General features: G+C 41.7%; 2 protein-coding genes across 3 annotated transcripts in view; one reads left to right on the forward strand and one right to left on the reverse strand.

Moving 5' to 3' along the window:
* Positions 1-1,830: 1,830 nt before the first annotated feature.
* DYNLT1 (dynein light chain Tctex-type 1) lies at positions 1,831-9,808 on the reverse strand. Of its 2 annotated transcripts, XM_084623350.1 has the most exons (5): positions 9,655-9,808; positions 5,346-5,387; positions 3,663-3,786; positions 2,657-2,734; positions 1,835-2,247 (listed from the first exon to the last, which is right to left on the reverse strand). In XM_084623350.1, exons 1-5 carry the CDS (start codon positions 9,679-9,681, stop codon positions 2,177-2,179), a joined length of 342 nt encoding a protein of 113 aa, XP_084479476.1. In that variant the 5' UTR covers positions 9,682-9,808; the 3' UTR covers positions 1,835-2,176. The 2 variants fall into 2 exon arrangements, with proteins under 2 accessions (XP_084479477.1, XP_084479476.1); XM_084623351.1 differs by lacking the exon at positions 5,346-5,387 and having other exon boundaries at positions 1,831-2,247; positions 9,655-9,764.
* Positions 9,809-10,329: 521 nt separating this feature from the next.
* SYTL3 (synaptotagmin like 3) overlaps positions 10,330-27,248 on the forward strand; it is a 68,527-nt gene continuing 51,608 nt past the window's right edge. Inside the window, exons 1-5 of the mRNA XM_084623492.1 lie at positions 10,330-10,647; positions 11,592-11,752; positions 12,516-12,742; positions 22,974-23,057; positions 25,246-25,848. Coding sequence (XP_084479618.1) covers positions 25,739-25,848 — 110 coding nt within the window. The 5' untranslated portion in view covers positions 10,330-10,647; positions 11,592-11,752; positions 12,516-12,742; positions 22,974-23,057; positions 25,246-25,738. The remainder of the gene's footprint in view (positions 10,648-11,591; positions 11,753-12,515; positions 12,743-22,973; positions 23,058-25,245; positions 25,849-27,248) is intronic.

The raw sequence follows: 27,248 nt of genomic DNA on the forward strand, positions 1-27,248 counted from the left end.
AGGGCCACATAGGGGTTGCAAAACAGTATAGAGGGCTGGGTAGGGAAAGCTGTGCCTCCCTAAACAGCCTAGCCCCTGCCCCCTCTCAGAGCCCTCAACCTATCCAACTCCCCCATTCCTTGTCCTGACCGCCCCCTCCTGGGACCCCATCCCCTGACAGACTCCCATGCCTATCCACCCCCCCCCCCACCCCACTCCACACCTCTGCCCCATGACAGGCCCCCTGGGACTCCCACACCTATCCAACCTATCCAACCTACCCATCCCCCACACCCTGTTCCCTGTCTGCCCCTTATCCAACCATGCCACTCAGAGCAGTGGAACTGGCTTATTAAAAAGCCTGGGAGGTGGGTAGGTGCAAGCTGTGCTCCTGCCCAACAGCATGGCTGTGGGGAAGGGGCCAGCAGCTAGCCTCCCCAGCCAGGAGCTCAGGGGTTGGGCAGGATGGTCCCAGGGGCCAGATGTGGCCTATAGTTTGCCCACCTCTGATTTAACTAGTTGATCAACACATACCCCTATATATCTGCATAGACACTGTGACTTGTTAGGGACAGCATACTGCACCAAAAAACCATCAGCAGCACTTAGAGAAAGTGAAAATTATAGCTGTCCCTCATACCAATCTGCAAAAGCAATAGAGGCATAAAGAGCCAAATCATTCCACTAGCAGCTGGCTTTATAGCCCTCTTCAGCCTCCTGTTTTGAAGGATACTAACCAAGCAGAAAATACAACAATTTCAATCCTCTTTATACACTGCACTGGTGGTTTAGGGCCTGACTGCAAACCTGTAACCATTTAAATAATTTTGCAGAAGCAGTTCATTAGGAGGTTGAAACCAGCACAGGCCTGCATGTTTCTGGTTGTGCTGTGGAAGTTGCTTTTATAGATATGTAGGTCATTTTTATTAGATATAAAGTGTTCATAATACATCAATACAGATGCCCTATGACATTTGAGGACACAAGTGATAACTAGAGCACATTTCTGCAAGTGAACTAATGGTTAAACATCTGATTACTATTTTAGAAGGCAAGATTAACATTTTGAAGAATAGTATAGGATATACATTTCTTTTGGTTTGTGTGTATCCAGTTTTTTCCACTGGGAAATAAGTTTCACACACAGAAAAACAAAAAAAAACAAAACCATGTACAACCCCAGGTCCCACAAACATTCAGAAGGGACGTAGCAGTCCCCTTTATTTCTTTTAAGCTTGTTGACTTTGAAAACATCTACCTTAACTATAAGAGTTGTAGAGAGAACCAGAGAAACTATAATTCCACTTATCTGCATGTTTCGTCTGAAAAATTCTAGTTATCCAAATCCCTGTGTCCCCCATATAACTCAATGTTAGTTAATAGCACTTCAATTTAACCCAAGTTTCAGATGTCTGCTAGGCCATTTGGATGAGACAGGACTGGACCATAGTAGATGCCTCAGATCTTCTTGAGCCCTCCTGTTTAACACAAATGGTGCAGAACGTGGTCACTGAATTACTATATCAAAGAAATGCATTCTTGGGACCAGTGTTCAATGCAGCAGAGAGAAGATCAGATAATCTTTTTAGACTGTGCCTTTGTTCACTTAGTCTTTACCATGGTGGCATTTCAAGCATGTTGTCTCAAATAAGATTTTTGCAATTCTGCATACACTTCAGCATAGGCAGATTGTCTACATCAGAGATTAAGTATGACATACACCTTGAAAACAAATAGTTATTGAAAAGAATGAAAAGTTATTCCCTTCAACTTCCCCTACCAAAAAAACCCAAAAAACAGTTGAATTCAATAGAAGAGTCACACAAAGTTATGAACTTCAATAATTTAATGCTAACCAAAAAGTACAAAGTGTGAAAATTCTTATTTAAATTAGTTTCAGAGAATAAAGCTAAAGAAACCTTTACATTGCAGCAGGTTTCAGGGTTTTTTTGTTTTTTTTTATTAGCACCTTGAGAAGCCCTTGAAATGTTAAGACAGCCTAGCAACACTGGTGCAATAAAGATCAAATGTGTAGTCCTTGTAACAGCATATGACTAGTGTTTTCACATTTCTACATTTGAAAGAACTACATAAAAAAAAGTACATTAAAACAAAAAAGTGTATTCAGTTTGAACAGATTATGAAATGGAAGTGCTGAAGAAGAGACTGCGTAGAAGGCTGAGCAGTTCCAAGGCAATTATATTGCAAGTCCAAAGACACTGATAATACAGTACATAGTCTTATTCTCCCATCTCACAGTGCAGTTTCCTACAGCAGAAGAGAAAGTATTTAAAACCAAGAAGTTATGCATGCTTCCCCATATCATGATCAGGCATCTATATTAAAAATAGAATTTGAAAGTTTCACTTTTTAATCAAGAAAGAGTGAAGCTGTCTCAGTAGTTAAGCTGTGCATTTTTTTAAAAAAAAAAAAATCAGCTGCTAACTTCACATGTATCAAAATAAATTTATAAGCCTCCTGCTTTGGAGACTTTTGCCCCTCCTTTCCCCCAAAGGCAGTTTAATCCGTACCACGCTGCTCTAAAACAGTAGTTTAAGATTATCTCAGATAAGACTGACAAAGGCAACAGAATCTTGAAAATAAAAACAAGTTCTAGCATGAGAATATTTATGAAAAGTTGCTATTTTTAAGAAAGAAAATTAAGTCGCTTCTGTACCATCACAGGTGTTATCCCAGAAACAAGAGCTTGCTGTGTGAAGGCCAGCACCATTTTTTTGCATAATCACACAGGTCACTGTTAACACACAAAGGAAGCTTCCATTAGAGAACCAAATTGACTATTATCATCATCATCAACACAGCTTACATCAGTGCCTAGTTTTAGCATTAAACTAGCATTTGTGTTATCAGTCCCCTATGTCTATGAACTCAAATTCACTACATACAATATCCACATGAATGCAATTTACTGTAAAAACTTCCTGGCAAAAAGATGCAGACCCTTACATGTCAAATGGTACAACATAATAAAGCACTAAAAAACAAAGCAAGAAAAAGCTAAGGTGCTAACACGGACACTTCAAAGGTGTCCCAAAAAAGTCAGCCCTGGCCATCATCTACATAAAACCCCCAAACAGCTCAAGACAGACAAAGATCTTTGGGACAGGGAAAGGCTTTTCCCCCCCGATTTGTACAGTACCTAGCACAATGGGGTCATGGTCCAGGACTGGGACTCATAGGCACTATGGTAATACAAATAAATAAGCCTATAACCTGTAATAGGAAGGATGGTCTTGTGGTTAAGGCAGTGAAATGTGACAAGAGATGGGGATTCTTCCCCCATTCTGCCACATACTTCCTGTGGAATGCTGGGCAAGTCACTTAATCTATGTTTCACTCCTCCCAGCCCCCCTCCTGAAAGGGGAACAATATTCCTACTTCTTCTTGGGGGCAAAGGCAGCAAAATCAACAGCATGCAAGATACTAGTGCCAGACTGTTTAATCTTCCACAGACTGATGCTAAATACTTAACAAGTAAATAAAGCTTATTTTATAGTTTGACTGTATATTCATAGTTTATAACTAAAATATAGTTACTAGTTTAGGAGTAAAGTTTTTATGAAAAGTTTTGCATTCATCTTTAAATAAATCTCACTAATAGACTGCTTACATTTCAGTCTTCTGGTATAGTCAATAAAGCCAATATAGCAGCACAAACTTACCAATATACTTGAAAGGTTTTCCCAGCTTTGTAAGTTGACTTAAAGTTTGTTCTACCACACTTGTAGTCCACTGGTTCACTTTGCTGTGTTGATAGGCATTGCCACCTATTGCACTTTCTATAGCCTAAAAGTGACAAGCAGAAATATATCTGTTGCCACTGTCCAGCTTAGACCTCTAATTTTAACTAAGTGCTTCATGTTTTTAACACATTGGAATTCAGTTTATGGAGAACCCCAAGTTAACTAGCACCGAAGATGCCAGAGTCTGTAGCAGTGGTATACATTAGAAATACTTTTGCCACATACCTACTATTTAAGAACAAAGCACTCCAAATGATTTGCTCTTTGTTAGCATGATGATGTCAATGGTTTTACCTTAGCCTTTGATTTTAATTTGTATTCCTGCTTTTCTCAAACCCCTAATGCAGAATCCCAAATATGCATTATGAACTACAAGTGTTACTTGCATTTGCAACAGAACTACAGTGACTGGAAACATTTGGAATCACAAGCATAGATATTCACACATACATGTTTGGTACTGCTGTATGACTGTGCAGAGAGCTGGGTCTGAAAGTAGAATTTAAACTGTGCTTAAACTTTGAAGTAGTCTTGATCAGAAGTAACAGGATTTAAAAAAAAATTCTTGCTATTGGTGTAGTAAAATAAGACAGACCACGTGACTGAAGATTATTTAAGAAAAGCAAGTATGAAGAAATTCTACTACTTATAGGTACTGATTCTCACTTGTACCCAATGGTGTACATTTTCAAAGTAAGGAGGCACACACTTTTTATGGCTGAAATGGGTATTTTTAGGTCATGCACTTTTCTTACAGAAGCTTTAGTTTGCTTCCTTAAAAAAATAAAAACAAAGAACTAATTCACTTAGTGTGTAGGAAAAAAATATACAGTATATGAAAGGGGCCTTCCAAAATTTGTAAGAGACATGTTAAATGGGCACAATTCATTGACAGTAACTCCACTTAATTAGGACTACATTAATCTGTAACTTTGTTTTATTGTACAGTAACCAAATAAACTCTCCAATGTGTCATAATCCCATCTACTTGCCATTTCATTGAATTTCTACAACAGGAAAGGTGGTTGCCACAAACAAACGCCTCTGAAGATTTGTAGACAAGATGCACGTTTCTTAGCAACTTGCAACTACAGGGCATTTATCTCAAATACACTTTAAAGTGTCTAAATCAAATATGTAGCTCATACATTATCTCTGAGGAAAAAAATCCTGAAAGGTGAGACATTCAAGTGAAATTTCTGTTTGTGCAGAGGGCCTGTGCAAAGCTCTTTATGCTAAGAGTTTTAAATGGAGCTTACGCCCTTCTGCGCAAGTTTCACTTTATTCATGTAATTTCCACCATCTAGGAATTAATATGAGGAAAGGCAGGTTCACACTAGAAGAGGAACATACTCTAAATATCAAATATATTTTAAGTTCATAACAATACTTAAATAGATTTTTCAAACAGACTATTATTAACTGGTATCAGTCTTAATAGAATACTGAATAACCTATGTAATATCTATTTCTAATACTAATCAATGTATTGGTTGGAAGATTTTTTTGTACACAAAGAAACTATTGAGAGAAAATAACACAAATATAGGGCATACAAGGTTACATTTTCACATGACAAGACGACATTTGGTAACTTCTTACCTCTTTAACGATGTTACTCACTTCATCAATAACAAAAGAAGTCTACAGAAAAATTCAGAGGTAGAATTTTAAATAAATTAATACTTTTAAATGTTTCAGAGCCAGTTTCTAGTTGCGAGTACAAGTTTCACTAGTGGAAATTTAGCTAGTAAGTACATTTTTTAGGATAATTTAGACGGTTAGTCTGTCAGACATAAATCAACTTTCTCATTTACATTTAATTAGGCTTCTCACTGGATTGAATCAGTACTTTGCCTACTCATTGCTAATAAAATATTTCTTATCACTTGGATTAGCATGGAATTAAGTAAGATTTTAACTGACTTATTTCATTTTTACAATAAAATGCAGCATATTAGTTCTATTTTGAGCAGTTCCATTCTTTTTGGAGGACAGTGGCATGATACTAACTATGCCTATACAATGCAACAATCAAGACTTTCAACAAGCCAGGAAAAGGGAGTTATGATTTCTTGAGTAACTCAGTCCTTGAGTACATATACTCAAATCTAAGACTACAATTTACAGTTAGACACAAAGGTTAAAAGCAGACAGCACAGATGCAACCTTACGGGGAGGGGGACGTGTCCATCCCCATTCCACCTTTACTATTCTGTTGAAGTTCCCTTTCATGTAGGTAGCTGTCTCCTGGCTCCCCACAACTTTTTTAAACGTTTGCAGTTCTGCTTGGAAGTCCAGGTTGTTTGTATCGTGGTAGTATCAAGGCTCCTATTAGGGCACAAGTAATGCTAGACTCTGTATACACATGAAATAACCTCTGCTCCAAACAGCTTACAATCTGATGTGACTACTGATGGAGAAAACATGAAAAATTGGAATGAAGATACTTAGGGTAATAGTAAAATGACTGAGCTTGGTAAAATTGAAGTTTTGCCTGAGAAAGAACATCAAGATCAAGTTTGCTGAGTGGGTGCAGAACAGGAAAGTGACACGGTCAAACTGGCCATGTGTGTATATGCGCAACTGGATAATGTGTTTCTCCTTGATAAAATGGAACTGTAAGTGTCTTTATTCCTTACTTGTTACAGTATTGTTTTATTCCACCTGACCCTTGCAAAATATCTTTAGAGACCAAAGAGCCTGTAGTCAACCCTTGACATGAGATTATGTTTTATGAATGAAAATGGATCAGTTCCTCTGTCCTGAATAATTAATAAAAACAGGGGAGGGGAAGAAAAGGGGGAATGGTGGCAATGTAATCTTCATTAAAAAATAAGAAAGCCAGCTTTCTGGTTGATGGATTCTGTTAATGTGGGGTCCCAACAGAAAACTGCTAAATTTGTACCTTTGTGTATGTGTAATGAAACTAAGTTACTTCTGCTGTAGAATCCATAATTTTGACCTTCTTGACTTGTACATTTAGATTCTCAGTCTTATCATTAACGCTTTCATACTGGACTTCCTTTGGCATTTGAAAAAAGAAAAGGTTCTAGAATATTTAAACAAACATGACCATTATGTTACAGTCACATTTCCTGATATCGGAGGCTTATAAAATTATATGTTTCTCCCATATGAAATGGTAAAAGGGAAGACAATTGATAGTCTGTGTGTACAAATCTTCACAGAATCAGTACTTCTTAAAAAACAAGTCTTGGTAACAAATACAAAGTTTACTGAACTGGTGGTCTCTTGGACAGCGCTAATGTGTAAACCAAACGATCATTGATTCAGGTATGGTAGTCACAAGTTATAATACAGGTTTCAAAATAGCAGCCGTGTTAGTCTGTATCCGCAAAAACAGGAGTACTTGTGGCACCTTAGAGACTAACTAATTTATTAGAGCAAAAGCTTTCGTGAGCTACAGCTCACTTCATCGGATGCATAGAATGGAACATATAGTAAGATTGTGTGTATGTGTATATATATATATATATATATATATATATATATATATATACACACACACACACACACACACAGTTGGAAGTTACCATACAAACTGTGAGAGGCTAATTAGTTAAGATGAGCTATTATCAGCAGGCGGAAAAAAAAAAAAAAAAAACTTTTGTAGTGATAATCAAGATGGCCCATTTAGACAGCTGACAAGAAGGTGTGAGGATACTTAGCTTAAGGAAATGGATTCAATATGTGTAATGACCCAGCCACTCCCAGTCTCTATTCAAACCCAAGTTAATGGTATCTAGTTTGCATATTAATTCAAGCTCAGCAGGTTCTAGCTGGAGTCTGTTTTTGAAGCTTTTCTGTTGCAAAATTGCCACCCTTAAATCTTTTACCAAGTAGCCAAAGAGGTTGAAGTGTTCTCCTACCAGTTTTTGAGGGTTATGATTCCTAATGTCAGATTTGTGTCCATTTATTCTTTTGCATAGAGACTGTCCGGTTTGGCCAATGTACATGGCAGAGGGGCATTACTGGCACATGATGGCATATCTCACATTAGTAGATGTGCAGATGAACGAGCCCCTGATGGCATGGCTAATGTGATTAGGTCCTATGATGGTGTCACTTGAATACTATGTGGACAGAGCTGGCATCGGGCTCTGGGTTAGTGGTTCTGTTGTGTGGTTGCTGGTGAGTATTTGCTTCAGGTTGGGGGGCTGTCTGTAAGCGAGTACTGGTCTGTCTCCCAAGATCTGTGAGAGTAAGGGATCATTTTTCAGGATAGGTTGTAAATCTTTGATGATTCGCTGGAGAGGTTTTAGTTGGGCACTGAAGGTGACAGCTAGTGGCGTTCTGTTATTTTCTTTGTTGGGCCTGTCCTGTAGTAGGTGACTTCTGGGTATTCTTCTGGCTCTGTCAATCTGTCTTTTCACTTCAACAGGTGGGTATTGTCATTTTAAGAATGCCTGATAGAGATCTTATAGGTGCTTGTCTCTGTCTGAGGGATTGGAGCAAATGCAGTTGTATCTTAGAGCTTGGCTGTAGACAATGGATCACGTGATGTGTCCTGGATGGAAGCTGGAGGCATGTAGGTAAGTATAGCAGGTTTCCGGTATAGAGTGGTGTTTACGTGACCATCGCTTACTAGCACAGTAGTGTCCAGGAAATGGACTTCTTGTGTGGATTGTTCTAGGCTGAGGTTGATGGTGGGATGGAAATTGTTGAAATCATGGTGGAATTACCACACAACAAAAACACTAACCCAGAAACCTATCCTTGCAACAAAGCGTGATGCCAACTCTGTCCACATATTTATTCAAGTGACACCATTTTAGGACCTAATCACATTAGCCATGCCATCAGGGGCTCGTTCACCTGAAATGAAAGAAAATATCTGTGTGCTGCAAAACTGAGGCACAATTACGAGGTTTATCTGGCTTAATTCAGCGTGCCCTTGCTTTTGTGCTCAAGCTTCTATGCTCTGTGACATTGCTGTGCACTTAACGCAATCATGAAGTTCATATAATGACAGGAGTCTATTGTTCAGTAGTTATGTCAGAAAAATGTCTATTACGATATTTCTCTGTCATAGCCTACAAAAGAGTGTTCAAAGAGAAACTTTCAGGACAGAAGAAAATAATATGGGCATAGAAGGAGGCTGAAAGATAAAGGGGTACCCAAGATACAGAGACACAAAAGTGACCTAGGGACAGGGTGTGGGAATATTGCTTCGTGAGATATTTCAATGACCATTCATGTGCAAAGAGTTAAAGCTTGAATTCTATGTTAAGACTTGGATTAATCAAGCTTCATTCACTTGCTTTGTGAGGTTATCAAAACCCCACAGCGGGCACGCGGTTCTGGGAGACGTTATTCCTTGGTGACAGGTTGATGAAGCGGGTTTTAGGCCACGGAAGCTTATGCCCAAATAAATGGGTTAGTTTCTAAGGTGCCACAAGGACGCCAACTTATTAGTCCTTGGATGTGTCGTACTCGCTAATCAAATGGCACCCTGCCCCTGCAAGCAACCGGCAGCGGCGGCAGCAGCACCGCGCGGCCACATGGAGAACACAAAGGCTCGGCTCCCCCTGCCCGGGAGTCACAAGCCCCGAGGAGGGGGGCACTGGGCGTTACGCCCCGGGGCTGCAGCAGCCCCGCCCCCCGCGACACGGGCAAGGCACGAGCCAGGGGAAGCCCGTTTGGAGCTCGGGCACGCTCCGGCCGTTGGGGATTCCGGGAACGCGCGAGGCTCCCCCTGCCCCCGGACGCTTAGCTCGCCCCCTCTCCCGGAGCAGCCCAGGAGCGCGGAGGGTGGGTCTCCTAGCAACACCGCCCGCCCGCCCGCCCCCAACCACCGTGTGTGTCGGGGAAGGGCGGCAGCGATGCGAACAGGGGATCCCTGCGCCCCTAGAAGGCTCCTCGCCGGGATCGCTGCCCGAGCTGTTACCTCCTCCCCCGACTGCAATTCGTCCATCTTTCCTCCGGCCCGGACCGCAGCCGCTCACGCCGCCAGCCTGCAGGAAACACCGCGGCCCCGCCCCCCTGATAACCTCTCCGCCAACCGCGGGCCGCTCGCGCCGCGCCTGCGCACCCACCCCGCCCACTGACGTCCCCGCCGCTCCAACCGCGGCGGCGCAAGGCTCTCAGTTACCTCACACCCTTCTGCGGCTCGGAGCCCTGCTTATAGTGCGCCTGCGCATTCAACCTCATTCTGTTCTCCGACACCTGCCTCCGCCATTCTCGAGTGGCTCCTTTTGCGCCGGCGCATCCGACGCCTCCACCCCCTCCCAGTTTGCAGCTCGTCCTGGTGCCTGCGGAATCGAGCCTGCTCTTTTAGGCGCCTTTCCCCAGCTATAGCAACAGGCAGGGCGGTGCATGCTGGGATACGCTGGTGCCCGGAAAGGCGCCGTTTCCTCCCCACCCCACAGCCTCACCTCGTGACAGCAGTCAGTCAGCGCTTGGCCCCGCCCAACGCCTCCCACGTGACAAGGGGGCGTCGTTGGCGGTTTCCACGGGAACCCGGACCCCCTCCTGAGTTACCCATAGGCCCGGCAGTGGGTGGGCCCAGCTGGGCTGGGTCTGCCAAGGCGTGGCGCGAGCCTCGCCGCCCGCTCCCGGGACCCGTTGGCCATGCGCCCGGGCTGGCCCCGGCCGGCCCGCCCGGCAGCTGGCGCAGCTCCCGCCAGCCGCAGGACTCTGCATTGCCCGGGCCCCGGCTGCAGGAGTGGGGCGGTAATGCGCGGCCTGGCCTGGCCTGGGAGAAACTCTCCCTCCACGGATCTCCGCCAGGGCGGTGCCACGGAGGGGCCAGCTTTTTAGCAATGTGGTCGCCCCTTCTAGTGTGCTCGGAGGTGGCGGGGGGGCTCCTCAGCCGGCGAGCCGGATCCCGGTTCTGTGACTGCTACCCTGGTCCGGAGCCCGGAATAGTAACAGACGGGTGGTAACTTTGCCTTAATGAAAAGTTTTTTTAAAAAATCCAGCGGGCCCTGGTGGCAAGGTTGGTCTTAGTGAGATGCGTTTGGAGTTCTCCCCATTGTGACTTATCCCCAAACACATCTGTGCTGATTGTTCTCTGGTTTACACCCCGTGCAACTTGGCCCTTTGTGTCTGGCCTCAAATCCTGCCAGGGGTGCCCAAGTAGTTTTCCCCCCAGAGGTGGTGTGAGTTTTTATGTTGATAAAGCACATCAGAGGCTTTGGATGGAAGATGCTGAGATATGATGGAATCATAACAGATCCAGAGATGTCAACTCTTGTGATTTCATCTCAAGTCTCCCACATGAGAATCTCAGCTTTCATTTTAAAAAAAAAGGGGGGGTGGGGGAATGTGTCTGGTCTTCATGGCTGTTGAGGAAAGCTTGAAAACATGACCCGAGTGGATCTTACAGGCTCAAAAACCAAAAGACAAAAAGAATCCAACATTTGTCTTAAAAATCATGAAATTAAAAATAACTATCATTATTTTGGGGGACCCGACTCATTTTTTAATGTTTAAGGTTGGATGGCAGGACTGCCAATAAGTCTTTACTCCAATAAAGAACGTCACCGGAGTAAAGACAAAGGTCCCTGTAGTAAAGACGAAGGCCCAAATCCTGCAAATAGTTCCTCATGGGCTTATCTTTATGCACAAGAGCAGTTCTTGTTACCTAAGTGAGACTACTGACATGCTTAAAGTTAAGCACAAGCTATTTGAACCTATTGGGTTAGTAGAGCTATGCAATTAAAGAGTCACACGAGCTGCTTCATTTTGCCATGTGGATGGCAATGCTTTATAGACTTTGTACTGATAATGCCATTTTTCAAGAGATCTAAGAAATAAAAAGAACCCTGTTGTCCTATTTTATATGTTGTGTTTGACCCAGAAATAACTGCTTCTTTAAACTAGAGATGAGCTTGACCTGGAAAAAGAGGCTCAATACCCCCTCCCAGAATCTGAAGAAGTTTGGGTGCAGATACTCCGCCTATCTCTGTAACTGGTTGGACTGGAATCCCCAATCCAGACATCCATGAATTTTTGATTTGCATCTGATTCCAGACTCATTCTTGGTGAGTTAGGTTCTGTAGCATTCATGCAAGGTTCATGCACTTGGCAACATTCAGGGCACACCCGGAGTGTTGTGTAGGAGCAGTGCACACACGGCTCCTCTCAAGGGCATGAACCTTGGAATCTCGCCCAGATGACATGAACTGTGGGAAGCCTCCCAGGACTGGGCTCAAGACCCGAGAGCAAGGAATGCGGTAGATAGAAATTGGTAAATAAGAATGTTAAACAAAGCCAGTGTATTCCTTTTATCTGTTGGAGAATGTAATGCGCGGGGGGGGAGAGAGAATAAAGGAGAGGGTGGAAAGCTGACAGGAGCAGCCCGTTGGCAGACCAGCCTGCTTGCTTGCTTAAAGCTTTGTGCTGTCTTGTATTTGGACCGCAACAAGGTTCATTTCTACTTTTCATAGGTGTTCATTCAGGAAAGTTCATATTGTCTATCTGTCTGTCATGCTTTGTGATCTGCAGCTGACTGGAAAGGAAACCAGGCTATCTTGTTTCCAGTAAAGGGTCTGCTCACTTTACCAGCGTTTTTCAGTCTCTCTGGGGAGGTTGAGGTTTGCAGTTTTTGCAAATCTATTCTTCAGAAAGCAAAATCATTCAGAAGTCTAAGAAAGCATAGCCACTACGCTTCCTGTGGGTGGCTTGGAGGCCGTAAGCACATTTTGATTAATACAGCATTGCATTTTCACACGGTGAAACCTCTTTTTAAAATTTTAAAGAAGCTAATAACTTCCGTTTGATCACTAGTCTCTGCTTTGCTCCCAGGAACAGCAGTGTTTTGGAGCCTGTGGCAGCAGTAGCAACCATCCCCTGAGCCAGGTCCTTGTTGGCTGCCACAGGATCACCCTCTACAGATGTTTTACTCCAATTTTGGCCCTTGCAGGAAGGAAAAGAGTGGGGAGAAAATCAATTTTTTTCAGTAAAGAAGACGTGACCTCCTCAATCTCCAACAGTTCACTTCCACATCTCTTTCTTCTGTGGCAGCTGAAAAGGTAAGGGATATTTTCAATCTGTTTTATCTAACACAGCAAGGAGAAATGGATTTTTTGCTTAAACAATGTTGCTTAGTTTTTAAAGGATTTGTGGAAAGACTTGGAGCTGGAACTTGAACTGGAAGTGATTTGTTGTGAAGTAATCTCTTTTACTAGATAAACTTGGGTAGGATGATATTAATACTACAAGAGACAAGTGCAAGCAAAATATTTCCTTTTACAACACAAAAGACATTGTTATGGGAAAACATTCTATATCTACATGAAAATTAAAATGTTGCAGTCCGATAGTGCAAATTTTTTTTCATAATTCTGCTTGTCAAGTGAGTTCTAATTAATTAATTTGATTGGTATTTGTATGAGAGGCAACTGCCATAAAGTCCATTAGCATTTGTGATTTGCATGTTTTTTTCCAGGAAATAGCATCACTCTGAATTTCTATTATAGATATGCCACGTCTCTCTTTTAAATTAATGGATCTAATAGTCAAATTATCTCAAATCAGGACCTCATTTTCACAGATTATTTTGTATGTATTTGATTCAGTGTCACAACCAAAACCAAAAAATAAATGTGGCTATAGGAATTGGAAATTTTATTCATAGATCTCACAATGAAAATATCTGAGTAATTTAAAATTAAACAAAAATGTTAATATACAATCATATACTATTATCTCATATATCACCACAATATTTAGGTGTTGTTTATTATAAATAATAATAAAGATGATAATAAAATACTTTGCCTTTCATCTGAGGATTTTAATTTAGAAAGACCCCAATTTTTACTCCTACTGAGCTTGTCTGAGTTCAGACTGGTGACCTATTAGCAAAAAGATCTCTGGTTTATTAGCAGTGCCTAGCGGCATCCAGCCCCCAAACAAGTAGTAATTTAAGAGAGAGTCTTTATATATGTTACATGCAAACAAGCAACCTTAAGAGAAGGGTAAAGTTGCAAAGTCAAATACTGAAAGATTAAGAAATGGCAGAAGTAAAGTTACTCATGCAAACTTAATCGTGCCCACTTGTATGTATACATTATGCTATAGCCTGTAATTATGTGAGCATATATTATATTTTCCTGAATGCCTGGTCATCAGCAAAGGTTGTACGCAGAACTTCCAGATCCACACTGCAGTCCTCTTGGGCTAATGGAGTAATGTAGCAGAACTAAGTTGTTATCTTTTAGGTGGACCAGTCCATAGACAGGAACATGATACACCCTTTGTCTGTGACAAAATGGCAACTATATGTGGTAGAGCAGTGGAATACTGGGAATCAGTATTTCTGGCTCTGTTCCTGACTTTGTGATCAGAATGTGGTTTAGTTGTTAGAGTGATGGCTGTGGACCGCATAGCCGAGTTCATAGGGCATGTGCATTCCAAAAAGCATTCTGTGAAAGCGGATGAGACCTAGCTCTATCATATTATAGACATTTGGACCTCCTGGATTCTGGGCTGCTCTAAATTGTGACAGCTTCCCTACTGCTACCAATGTGCTGCTCTCCAGCTCAAAATTGCCAGAGCTCAGAGTGCTCCAAAGATTCCGTCGTCTGAACCCAGCACTGGATGCTGCAAAGGAGAAAGGCATAGAGCTGTGTACATTGGCCCTGTATCATTTCCTCACACAAGTTTAGGAATGCTCCTGGAAAGTCCCCCGGCCTCAAAATTAACAAATCAAACAAACAAAACCATAACCCTATCTTAATCAAAGTGTTTATACCCTAAAAAGTTAGAGGAACCATGAAGTTTATTAGGAACCTTGCTATTGAGTCTACACAGAAGGTGCTCAAGCATTATAATGATGAGGGCAGTATAAAACTCTAAGCTAGCTAGATGGATTTTCCCAGAAGGCATGTAATGAAGGAAGGTATCTGAAGATTTTGTAAGATTTTTTTTTTCCTGTGACTCCTGAGGAACAGTCGTTATTAAAAATATCATTTCTTGATTTCTCCTAAGAATAGGTCTGATGCAGGTAACTTCAGTGATTCAAAAGCTCTTCTCTACTGTTACAAAATTAATCACCTGTTCCATCCAATTTGACCACATCTGCAAAATAATTACAAAATCTGGTGATTGTGAGGCATGAAGCTTTGCCCCCGTAAGGGCACTTTGTTTACCCTCTAAACTCCCTAACTGTGATTCTAAACTAGCTTAGAACATTTATAGAAAATTAGGTATGTAACCCTTCTTCCAGGTGGAGTCGGAAGTTACAGGGCTGGGTGCAATATCTAGGGCAGCGGTTCTCAAACTGTGGTTCGGGACCCCAAAGTGGGTCACGACCTCATTTTAATGGGGTCGCCAGGGCTGGTGTTAGACTTGCTGAGGCCTGGGGCTTCAGCTTGGGCCCTCACGCCCAGAGTGGCAGGACTTGGGCAGGCTCAGGCTTCGGTCCCCCCTCCTGGGGTCATGTATTAATTTTTGTTGTCAGAAGGGGGTCACGGTGCAACAAAGTTTGAGAACTGCTGATCTGGGGGTTCCTTTTTAACAATACAACACAAAACTTGCTCAAGTCCCCACCCAATAACCTAGGAAAAGTACACACCACCTCTTGGGCACCTCTACGAGGCAATACTTCCCCTCCGAGAAGCACAGAGTCTGTGTGTAGATAAGAAACTTTTAATATAAAGGGGGAAAGTAACACAGCATTATCTTGGGAAAATGGCACTAGCAGGATTCATAAGCATAAGACCATGAGCAAAACACCCATCTCTATGCCTTTCTCCTTTGAGCACCATCAACAAAAGTTCCTTTAATGTCCCCCTCCCTCCGTCACACTCCACTTGCAGTTGTTGTCCTTGGTCAGTGGAGACCCAGCGTTCAGAGGTGATTTTGCATGAGTTCATCTTTCACCTTTGTGGGGAGAAGACAGCTTTCTTGTTCCCACAGCCACTTGCTCACTGCTCCACCACACCCTCTGAGATGTCTTGAGGTCCCACCACTTAACACAGCTTTCAGTGCTCAGTTATTTCTGCAGCAGCAGAAGACCCACCACTGCGTCAGTGGGGATCCTGGCCGCAACACACTGATATGGGTTCTGGCAGTGCTACAGCCAGACTCGGGTCAGCTGCCCCCGGGCTACTTCTGGACTCCCCGTCTTGAGGTACATGGATCAGGGTGGTGTCCTCAGGGGGGACCAACACCGTGAGTTCCTCAGGATCCCTGGTGCAGGGCAGGCTCGGCCACTCCTCTGGGTAGCTGGCCTGGGGCAGGCTCAGCCAGCCCTTGAATTTGCCGCAGGTCGCTGGGGCTTCTCAACTGGGAGATAGGCTAGAGGCGTCTGGTTTCCCGAGCGGCTGCTCTCTCAGTGAGCTCTGGGGTCGGGCCTTTATACTTCCTGTGCCACACCTGACCCTCTGGGGGGTGGGCTCAGAGCTCCCGGGCTCTGTCCACTGTGGTGTTTGGAGGGGCTCATCTCTCTCTGGGGTCATGCTGCACAGCTAGACCGAGTGGGTGTGTCCATGCAAACAAGATTGGCTTCAGAAGTCCTATTCCCCTGCTGATCACCAGATGTCAGGGGAGAGCTCATTCAGACCTTGCTTACACATAATTGAACAACAAAAAACAAGAAAATTGCCAGAGCAACAAAGATTGCCTGACTCTGTCTTTTCACGAGTAGGGAAAAATAGTCAAAGTATAACACAATACAGATTTTATAAAAATTTAAAAACCGTGTATATTTAGTCTTAGAAAAAAGAAGACTGGGGGGGACCTGATAACAGTCTTCAAATATGTTAAGAGCTGTTCTAAAGAGGTGATCAATTGTTCTGCATGTCCATTGAAGGTAGGACAAGAAGTAATGGGCTTAGTCAGCAGCAACGGTGATTTAGGTTAGATATTAAGAAAAGCTTTTCAACTATACATATACACTGGAAGAGGCTACCAAGAGAAGTTGTGGAATCTTCATCACAGGAGGTTTTTAAGCACAGATTAGACAAACATCTGTCAGGGATGGTCAAGGTGTTCATAGTACTGTCTCAGCACAGGGGGATGGACTATATAAATTCTTGAAGTCCTACATTTTTATGATTCAAGCCAACCTCCATCCAAGCTGTGTAAAGCTATTGGCTGTGTTGTGGCTTTTAAGCCACAGTCTGTATTTGTGGGGTGGGGTCGCATAGCAGTGGGAGTCACCAGAGGCATTTTGGCTCACTGGGCTAGGTGCAACAGGCACTCCCTCCGTGCTAATTCAGCTTGGCCATGCATCCCTAGCCCTGATCCCTTTTGGGAAATCTGGTGCTACCACTGCACTAGACTCTCCAGAACTTCTCAGAATGCAAGAACTGGGACTGTGGCTGACACCTGCATAGGGGCATGGGGAGGGAAATGATTCTGGGCCCTTTCTTCTCAGTTTGACCCCCAATCAGACCTAGCCATAGTTTGGTTCTGTATGTTTTAAATGTTGCCAGATGTTATAATTTATATCTCAGGAGATCAGAACTGAATGTACAATTGCCCCATTTTTTTTTTTATTTTTACTGTGCACAGAATCTGAGTAGCAGCAGCAAATCCATTGTTGCTGAATGGTGGTATTCTAAGTACTTATTTTGGGCCATCTCCGAATGTCTTTATTCAAGTGTTTGCTGAGGCCCAGATCTACAAAGGTATCTAGCTCCCAACTTGCAGGGAAATCAGTGGAAAAATTAGGAGCCTAAATACCCCTGAGGATCTGGGCCTCCGTCTTTATTCAGGCGAAACTCCCATGTACTTAAACGGGAATTTAGCCAGAATTTGGCCGATTATTATTTTGTATTTGTACAAATACAAATCCTTGAAAATATCACTATTTGTGTACAAATAAACTATTCTGTGAATCTCTAAAAAGGATTCTCTATACTTCCCATTATCAGCTTGTTATGTACTGTTCAGAAATAGCTGCTGTCAAAAAGCTGTTTCACAAAATGGGCCCGAAATCTTTCATTCTGTGTGTGGCATTTTGTAGACCCGGGGGAAAACCATTTTGTTTTTAAGAATATGGAGGGGATGGGAAATAACATAACTATTCATTTATTTATTTGCTAACTGTAGGTGTTGCTCTTATTAGCCATGTATTAATATTAACCCTTTGAGATGGGTTTTGCTTCGTCCCACTGCTAATCACTTCTGTGGAATTTGCTAGTCTCCAAATGACATGCCTCAGAATTTTGCCTTCAGATTTATTGAGGACATTGTAACAATATTAGCTTTTCAAATCAATCCTAGAGAAATAGAAGGCACTGCTCACAGATTCTCTGGGGGCCTGATGCTGTGTGGTGCTGCATGCCTCCTCACTTCAGTGGGAGTTGAGGCCTCTCAGCACCACTTAAGAGGGACTCAGTACCTGGCAGGATCAGACTCCAAAAGAGCAGAGCCTTAAAGAAATGACTGTAGTGAAAGATCAACTTGAGCCGTGGTTGTACATGTCTTTGAAAATGGTCTATGTTGTGAGAATTCATAATTGCTGTGGCTTTCAATGTGTTTTAGTAACTTCCTGTGAAAATGTAATTGGTGAGGAAATAAAATACGATTATTCATATCTTTGCCTCCTCTGTTTCCACCGGAAATTCATGTTATATCTTTTTTTTCTTTAACAGTTTTCTATGTGAAAATCTGTCAGTTTTTTGTCATCAAAGGATTTTATCAAAAGAACGCAAAAGGAGGAGCATATACAAAGCTACTGTCTGGATATAAAAAGCAGCATCTCCTCCTGCCTTCTTTTGCAAAATTAGGTGGATAAAGTTGAGTTAGCCTGACTGCATGGGTGGTGCATGAACTGCCAGCTGGTGGGAGGCTAGTCTCCAGCCCCACCCCTTCCAGCCAAGGCCCTGCCTCTTCCGCACCCCCTCCACCAGAGCCCCCACCACAGCCACCGGCACCCGTCCCAGGCTAGCTCCCCCCCGCAGCCCCGGAGCACCGGGATGGCGATGCGGCCCAAGTCCCTCCCCAGAGGGAGGCTGGACTCCAGCCATGGCAGTGGAGCAGGAAGCAGGAGGGAGGGGCTGGGGGCAGAGCATGAGTGGGGCCACGCCTTGCTGTTTGGGGAGGCACAGTCTCCCCCAGCCTGTGATGGCTGCTGCCCATCCTTGACAGTTTGGATGTAAAACACACATATAAAAAAATAAAATAGCTGTAGATATGCGCAAATAAATTGGCAATGTGGACTCTCTGATACTTGAAACAAAACATACAGATAATGAGTCAGATCTTCAGCTCATGTAAATTAGTGTAATTTCATTAATTTCAATAAAGCTACACCCATCTATACTAGTGAAAGATCTGGCCCCGTGTATTTAATACCTGTAGAGATATGTTTGTAGAATATGATAATTTAGAGACACTCCTTCGTAAGGGATAGTATTATGAACACAGGAATTTGGAGATGTGCCCTGGAGGTGAGGGTTGGGAATATCGCATGCCATGGCTGTGTGCTGCAGTTCACCAATTATGCTGTCTAGTTTGTTTTGTTAAAGTTTTATTCCTTTCTCATTCATTTGGTTTGCTGTTTAATGAATCCAAAGATAGTTACATGGTGTCAGAAGAGTTGAAAGATAAGGGAAGTGCAGTGATTTTGAAGTTTACTCCTGAGTTTGCAACTGAAAGCAGAGACAAAGGGAGGCACGAGAGAAACACGTTGAGCACCGGGCACAGAGGCTTTTGCTTGTATTTGATGATCACAGTAGAACTTGACTAGCTTAAGAAGGGGGGAAAAAGCCAAAAATGGACATGTTGCAACCTCCATCCAGTCTGCAATTGTCAGGCAATGTTGCAGAGAACTGAAAAAAATATCAGACAGAGATTTGAATTTATTTAGCAGCCATCAGGGCAGAGAAAAAAATGATAAAGTGAAATCATCAATCTTTTTGTATGTTGTTGGGGAGGAAGCATTGGATATTTATAACAACTTTATGTTTGAAGAAGGTGAAAGCATGAAGATGAGCAAGATACTGACTAAACTTGAGAAAATTGCATGCCAAAAAGGAATGAAACATTTAAGAGAGACACTTTTTTTACATGCATGAAAAAACTGATGACACCATAGAGCAATATGTCACAAAATTAAGGAAACTCAGTAAAACCTGTGACTTTGGTGAGCCAACAGAGTCTCTGGTCAGAAATAGACTCATTTTTAGCATTAAAGACTATGTGTTAAGAGAGAGACTGCTACCTGAAGGAGACTTAACGTTAGAAAAAGCTCTCCAAATATGCAGGGCAGCAGAAACTGTGAAACAACAAACCAAAGAGCAGAATTCATCAGAAAGGGTTATCCATGTACTAAGTGCAAAAGAATAGAGCCAGAATAGGTCAAATCAGAGTGGAACTACTCGCTGTGAAAACCATTGCTACGGGGAAGACTGGTTACAGATGCTCATAAGGAAGCTGTGGATCACAGTATGGCCCTGTGATGTTGCATTCCATATGTTTATGGAAATATGCTTATGAGTATAAATATAATGTAACTGGAATATGCTTTCTGCAAAAGGTCTCTTGTAAGGTATCATTGCAAAGCTTATAATCTACTAAGTGTGTTCATCCTATTGGTATGAATGTATCATTCTTGTATCTGAAGCTAGAAATATGAAGTATTACTCTATTGTAACTATGCAAAGTGTGGGCCCTTAATGGTGGCTTGGAATCTTGATGGCTCCCATTAACTAGGACAATTGGTTGTAAATGGCTCTGTTTACTTGTAAGCCTTCCTGTATACGTGGATTCCAGCCAGTGAATAATGTCACATGATACTGGAATCCATCTTAAACCTGGTACTTTTCCATTTAGAAGGAAGGGTGGGAACTCAGAGAGAGACAAAGGATTCCCACCTTGTGCCAAAGCTATAAAAGAGTGTGGAACAGAACAAAGGGGGCTGCCAGTCATGAGAAAACCCCTAGTTACCATCTGAGCTGGAACTAACAAGAACTGTACCGGGGAAAGGATTGGGCCCAGACTAAGAAGGAGTCTAGTTTGTGAAAGAAGCTTATTGGAACATCTCTGAGGGTGAGATTTACCTGTATTCAGTTTCTTAAATCTATTAGGCTTAGACTTGCATGTTTTGTTTTATTTTGCTTGGGAACTTACTTTGTTCTGTCTGTTATTACTTGAAACCACTTGAATCCTATTTTTATACTTAATAAAATCACTTTTGTTTATTAACAAACCCAGAGTAAGTGATTAATACCTGGGGGAGCAAACAGCTGTGCATATCTCTCTATCAGTATTATAGAGGGCGGATAATTCATGAGTTTATCCTATAAGCTTTATACAGAGTAAAACAGATTTATTGGGGTTTGAATCTCATTGGGAATTGGGTGTCTGGATGCTGGAGATAGGTAACCTGCTAAGTGGTTTTCAGTTAAAGCCTGCAGCTTTGGGGGTGTGGTTCAGACCTGGGTCTCTGTTGCAGTAGACTAGCGTGTCTGGCTCAACAAGACAGGGTTCTGGAGTTCCAAGCCCTCAGGGAAAATGGGCTCAGAGGTAATTTCAGCACATCAGGTGACAGTCCCAAGGGGTTCTCTCAGACCGAACCTGTCACAGGTCAGAAACAGTGTATTGCCTTTAGGATATTGTCATAAATGTGGGGGAAATAATCATTTTGCAAAATGCTGCAGATCTCAAATGCAGAAAAGTCAAATGCATCCAGTTCCACAAAGGCTTTATAAGAAGGTTGGTACTGATATATTTCCCTGACAATCAAAGGATTATTTAATAGTCACAGATTATTATTCTCTGTATCCAGAAATTTGCACACTGCACAGTACTAATAATAAATTAGTGATAGCCGGCTTGAAGAGAATCTTCTCCAAACATGGAATTCCAGATGAAGTCTTTAGTAATAATGGGCCGCAATTTTTCAGTGCAGATTTTAGGCAATTTGCCAGAGATTGGGGATAATTTGGATTTGATGTTTTGTGATGAAAATCCCAATCAAATGGACTTTAGGAAATGTTTATAGAGACAGTAAAGAATCTTATGAAAAAGACTTTTGACGGTGGGGGGTGATTTGTATAAAGCACTATTGGTTACCAAACTACACCCCTGGAGAATGGCTTTTCTCTAGCTCAGTTGTTAATGGCAAGAAAGATCAGATCTAATTTACCAATTACTGATGACCTGCTGAAATCTCATAACAGTGCAACCGTACAGAAGATGAAAGGAAATCAGAAGTGGAAGTGGAAATATTATTTTGACAAAAGGGCCTGTGATCTCCCATCTCTTAACCCAGGTGATAGAGTGTGCCTGAGGAATCACACCTCTGATACTTGGGGCCAAAGGGGTGCCATTAAAGAACAGCTGCATCCAAGGTTTTATGTAGTCGAGACAGACCAGGTGGACACATTTTGACATAATTGAAGGGATGTATGATTAATCCCAGAAGGTTCCACAACATTGACAGCTGATGTGGACTCTGGCATTTCCTATGTGACTGATCCTTTGTCATTGATGCACAAAGGAGCAACTGTCAAAGAACAAGTGAACAACTCAGACTCTAATGAAAGGCTGATCCTCAGAAGATCGGAGTGTGAAATTAAACTTCCTGGAAGACTCATAGAGACTTGCTAACCTGCCTGGAGTAAGGTTACGTGGGAAAAGTGAGTGGTAAAGACTCACTGGAGAGTGATGTGCTAGTAATCTGTCCTCTCTAGGTAGTTGACAAACTGGGTTTATGGAAATATAGTAGATGGGTTTAGAATTTAATGCATGTGTTTTTAGATAGTTGTTAGCTGTTATATATGAGTTAATTTGTTTTTCTTTAACAGGGAAGATATAGAGATATGTTTGTAGAAGATTATAATTTAGAGACGCTCCCTCATAAGGGACAGTATTATGAACATAGGAATTTGGAGATGTGCCCTTGAGGCAGTGGTTGGGAACACCACATGGCTGTGTGTAGATCACCAGAGATGCTCTCCAGTTTGTTTTATTAAAGTTTTGTTCCTTGCTCATTCATTTGGTTTGTTGTTTAATGAACCCCAAGACTGTTATAATACTTAGATTAAACACTCAAGACTTGATTTCAAAACTAATTTTTATTTTATTGCCTTTTAATAATAGAGGTGGGTCAAAACTGATCTGCTTTTAAACTCTCCTGAATAGGTCAAACCAACCCAAATATAGACTTTATAACCTAATAGAAACAGTATGATTTTGTAAGATATGCAAATATTCTGAATATGATTCAATAACTGTTTCCCTTCTGCAGATGCAACAGTAATATGCATTATTATTAAAAAATAACACACTTTTTCTTGTGTTCAGTTTTTTGAAAGCTATACATATAGAGCCAGTTTCTGCAGTTTCATCAAGCAAATGCCTTTTGATTTCAGTGAGAGTTTTGTACAAGTAAGTACCACAGAATATGTCCCATAGATACAAAGCAATTCTTGCGTGTTTTTACTTAAACTTTGTTGTCACGGTTCTTGAGGTACCCAGAACTGTGAATCATCTTGTTGCCCCCCTCTTCCAGCAAGAGGAAGTCTTGTTTGTGGTTGCTGGGTGTTAGCTTCCTGACCGTGCCAGGCCTTCAACCACTCAAGCATTCTCCTCTGGACTATGCCAGCCCTAGTTTAGCAGGTTAGCAATAGGGGTACCCAAGTCCCTTTGAAGTGTTCCCCTGAAATATCCAGCCCCTGACACTGATTACTCTCAGCAATTTCCAATCCTCTGTACCCAAAGATGCAGTATACCCTAATTTACCAGTTGTACCTTAAACCACTGCTCCTGTAAATCACAGAGCACTTGAGGGTGCTTATAAAACCAAAGAAGATTTATTAAAGTAGCAATAGGGATTTAAGTAGAAATGTGAGAGTGGTAGAAAAAGTGGTTACAATATGAAACAAAATCATAAAATGTGAACCTGGGTCTTCACTTATTAATAGTTACTTTTCTTAGCTAATAAAGAAGATTTCACCTCCCCAAGTTTAGTCAGTTGCAGAGCTGGCTAGTTTCGGAAGAGCCAGCATTCAAATGCTCATGAAAGCACCCTTCTCTGCCAGGGGTTTTTCCTCAGTGAATGGATACAGAGTGCTTTCCTGTACACTCTGGTTATCTCTATATGTACAGCACTGCAGTGGCGCATCTGGTGATGACGCTTTATGTCAACAGGAGAGAGCTCTCCTGTCAACATAAAAAAACCACCTCCGAGAGCAGCCGAAGCTATGTCGGTGGCAGAAGCTCTCCCCCCGACATAGCGTTGTGCACATGAGTGCTTATGTCTGTGTAACTTATGTCGCTCGGGGGCGGGGGGTGGATTCCACCACTCCCCCCCCCCCCAAGCAACATAAATTTTGCTGACATAGGCTATAGTATAGACATTGCTTCTCTTAAAGTGAAGCAGTCTTTTGTCTTTATTCATACCCAGAGTCATTTCCGGCCTCCTATAATGTTCCTTTTCACCTCCAAGTGGTTTCAATAATTTGCAATTGTCTTCGATAGTTTTCTGTTGATTGTTCTGGGGTGTGGCAAGGGTAGACAATAGAACCTTGCATTACCTCGATGGCTGACTAAGGAGGGGTGACAGCTCCCTCTTGCTTGAATAGGTCATCATGGAGACACATTACCCCGGTGACTAATTTTTACTCAAAGTCCATAAAGCCTATTTTCCATATAAATACATTATTCCATAAATATTACTTGTACATACATATTGCAATGAGATTATGACTCTTGACAAATTAGGAGCTTTCTCTAGATACCTTACATACTACTTTTTAATGAATAAGACATGTAAAAGACATCTTTGGTGTAGTGAGTTTGTCAGGTCTGAGATGAGAAAAAAGGGTCTCTGTGTCACATTCATCTATTTCTCTTTCTGTATTTTCCTGCTTCTTGTATGTTTGCACATAAGTAACTCATCAGTTTGGGATGAGGAGCTATTTGTGCACAATGCAAGAAATAAAACTGTATCCTCTTGACCTTTTGTGTTTGTGTATGTTTAACAAAGATAGCAGCTCTGCTGTGTGCAAAACCTTTTATCTAGCCTCTACAGAAAGAAGCTAGTTATGATTCAGATGACAGGTCCATTAGCTATTAAAACATATAAATAATTGATAGAAACAACTCTAAGGGGTGTTGCTCTTTCTCCTTTTATTACAAGTTTTTAATGCTTTGTCACTTCCATAAGATGAGATGTACAGCTACTAATCAGCTAAGGAGCACATATCATAACCAATGTATCTTCAAATCATGAGGCCCCCAGAGCAGCCTCTGAATTTTCTTGGCAGCTACTTTTATTAATTGATTGATTTTTTTGCATTATCAGCACAACACCAAAATTAGTCTTTTCTAAGCTATTAATGCAGAAAGCTAAGCATTAATGAAACATGTGGGAATGATGGTAATGCTGACTGAAGAATGGTCTGTCTTGTTCAGTATCTCCAGGTTACTCCAGCATGTCTGAATCAGTGTGTGAAAGGTATAGTTTGTGTACGGTAGAGTTTGTTTTTCACAGAGTAATGCCCAGATGCTAGCAGAGAGATGTTGAAGAAGAAGAAATGAGGAAAAATAACACTTTATCTTTGTTTTTCTCTAGGTCCTGATCAAGATACTATTTTTATTCTAGTTACTTCCTACCATGAAATTTCTAAAGCAAGAGGGCAAGTAAGACAAGCTGTTTTCCTCTCCTTCATGCCCTTTTTCTGTGTGAAGGCTCCCTCAGCCTGGTGATTACAAATAAAATCTTACTTTGGGCTATTGTCAGTTTTGGAGCCACTCTCAGCAAAAAAAGAACTTTCATATGAAAGGCAGCAGACTGTTGTGACCCTGCTAAATGACCATATTCATCAGGGGGCAGAGACACTCTGGAAATTATGATTTGCATGGAGATGAACACTCTTTTTTCTTTTCTTCAAGAGTATGACACAGTAGAAATGTATCACCAATGAAATAAGAGCACAGGCACATAAAAGAACTCATAGACCTCCTGCATGCCATATTATACTCCAGACAACAGTCATATCTGTCAGCTTGGATATAGTAGAACTGTGTAGTGCAGGAGTCTCTAAAGGAAGTGAAGTGTGGGGAAAATGACCTGTGAACTGAATCTGAACTTCCTTAAGGAATTGGAACGAGAGACAGTTTTACAGGTCCTGTACCGTGACCAGATGGTGAGAAAAGTGGATGAGGAAAGGATAAGGTATTTTGCCTTTTTTGTACTATGCCACCATTTCTCTTTGCTTTCTTCTCTAATCTTATTTCATCTCCTATCTGCTGTTAACTAGTATCTTTTTTCCAGTTGGGAAAACTAAGAGGTATCCAGTGTGTCATGGCTCACTATCCATTAGAGCTGAATAAATACTGTGCATTGAATAAACTACTCAATGAATTTAGCTTCTAGCATTCCTAGAAAAAATCAGGCTACCACAAGGGTTACTCCCTCAGTGGAGAGTTTATAGTTAATTCTCCCTCATCACATTCACAGGTGCACGTGGATTGTCCCAGTTACAAAGAATGAGATCAGGTCTTTGACTGATTTACGTCATTTCATCTGTTCCAGGATTCTCACAAGGGGTTTTGGGAACCTGTTCCCCATGTTGAGTGAAGCAGTGTCCCATCCCATATAAATTTTATGCCAAGTGCATTGCATGTACTAGTGTGCAATTTTCTGTCATCACCAGAGGGTTTTATTGGCTGAATGAAGAGTTTAAATTTAATTCTCTCTCAGTACCTTCACACGGATATTTGATTTGTAAAGGGTGAGGTTAAATCTTTGTCTAGCTTATTTTGTTTCCTGTGTACTAGGGCTCTGACAAGGTGTTATTGTTTTTTTGGAACCTTGCAACCTACTTTCTCAAGCAATAACCCACCCCATATAAAACATACCATTTGGGTTGCTAATATTTACACATGCAACTTTAAAATTCTCTATGTTTTCACATTTGAGTGTAGGCCCTACAGTTTGCTTTCTGCAAGTATTTGTATGATTAAAACTTAAATGTCTGTGGAAAACAAATGCTAATAGGTTGTAAGCAAAGCTGAAACAAATTCATTTTTAAATTTGAGCAAATACAGTAACTTCTTTGGTATTTACTCAGTTCAACTTTGTATAGTCAGAATATTCTCCTGCAGAAGGGTTATGCTGTAACCAAATAGTGCAGGGAACAGGATTCTTAATGTTACTGATCCTTGTCAGAGAAACACTGAACTACGGTTATGTCAGGTAAGTAAAAGCAACAATTTTCAATTTTTTGTTTTAAAATGGTTTTGGTTTTAGTTTTTGTAATTTTAAGTCTACACATAATTCAATTAAATTCACCTTAGCTGATTCATGTATTTAATGAAGATGTTTTTGCAATTCTCATTCATGAGTCAAATTTGCAAAGGGAACCAAACCCCACTTCTTTTGCATGTGCACAGCTTTGAACACATGATCACTTGCATACATACTTTTTGGCTCCCTGTTACGTGTGCATAATTTGCATGTGCAGAGCACCATTTGTACTAGATTAGAACTCCATTTATGTGCAGAAGTGGGGTTTCATGTGCAACTGATAATGCAAAAAAATACTGTATGAAAGTGATTTCAGGCAACGTAAA

Source organism: Lepidochelys olivacea, assembly GCF_965140295.1.
Source record: "Lepidochelys olivacea isolate rLepOli2 genome assembly, chromosome: 3".
NCBI classification, from domain to species: domain Eukaryota; kingdom Metazoa; phylum Chordata; order Testudines; family Cheloniidae; genus Lepidochelys; species Lepidochelys olivacea.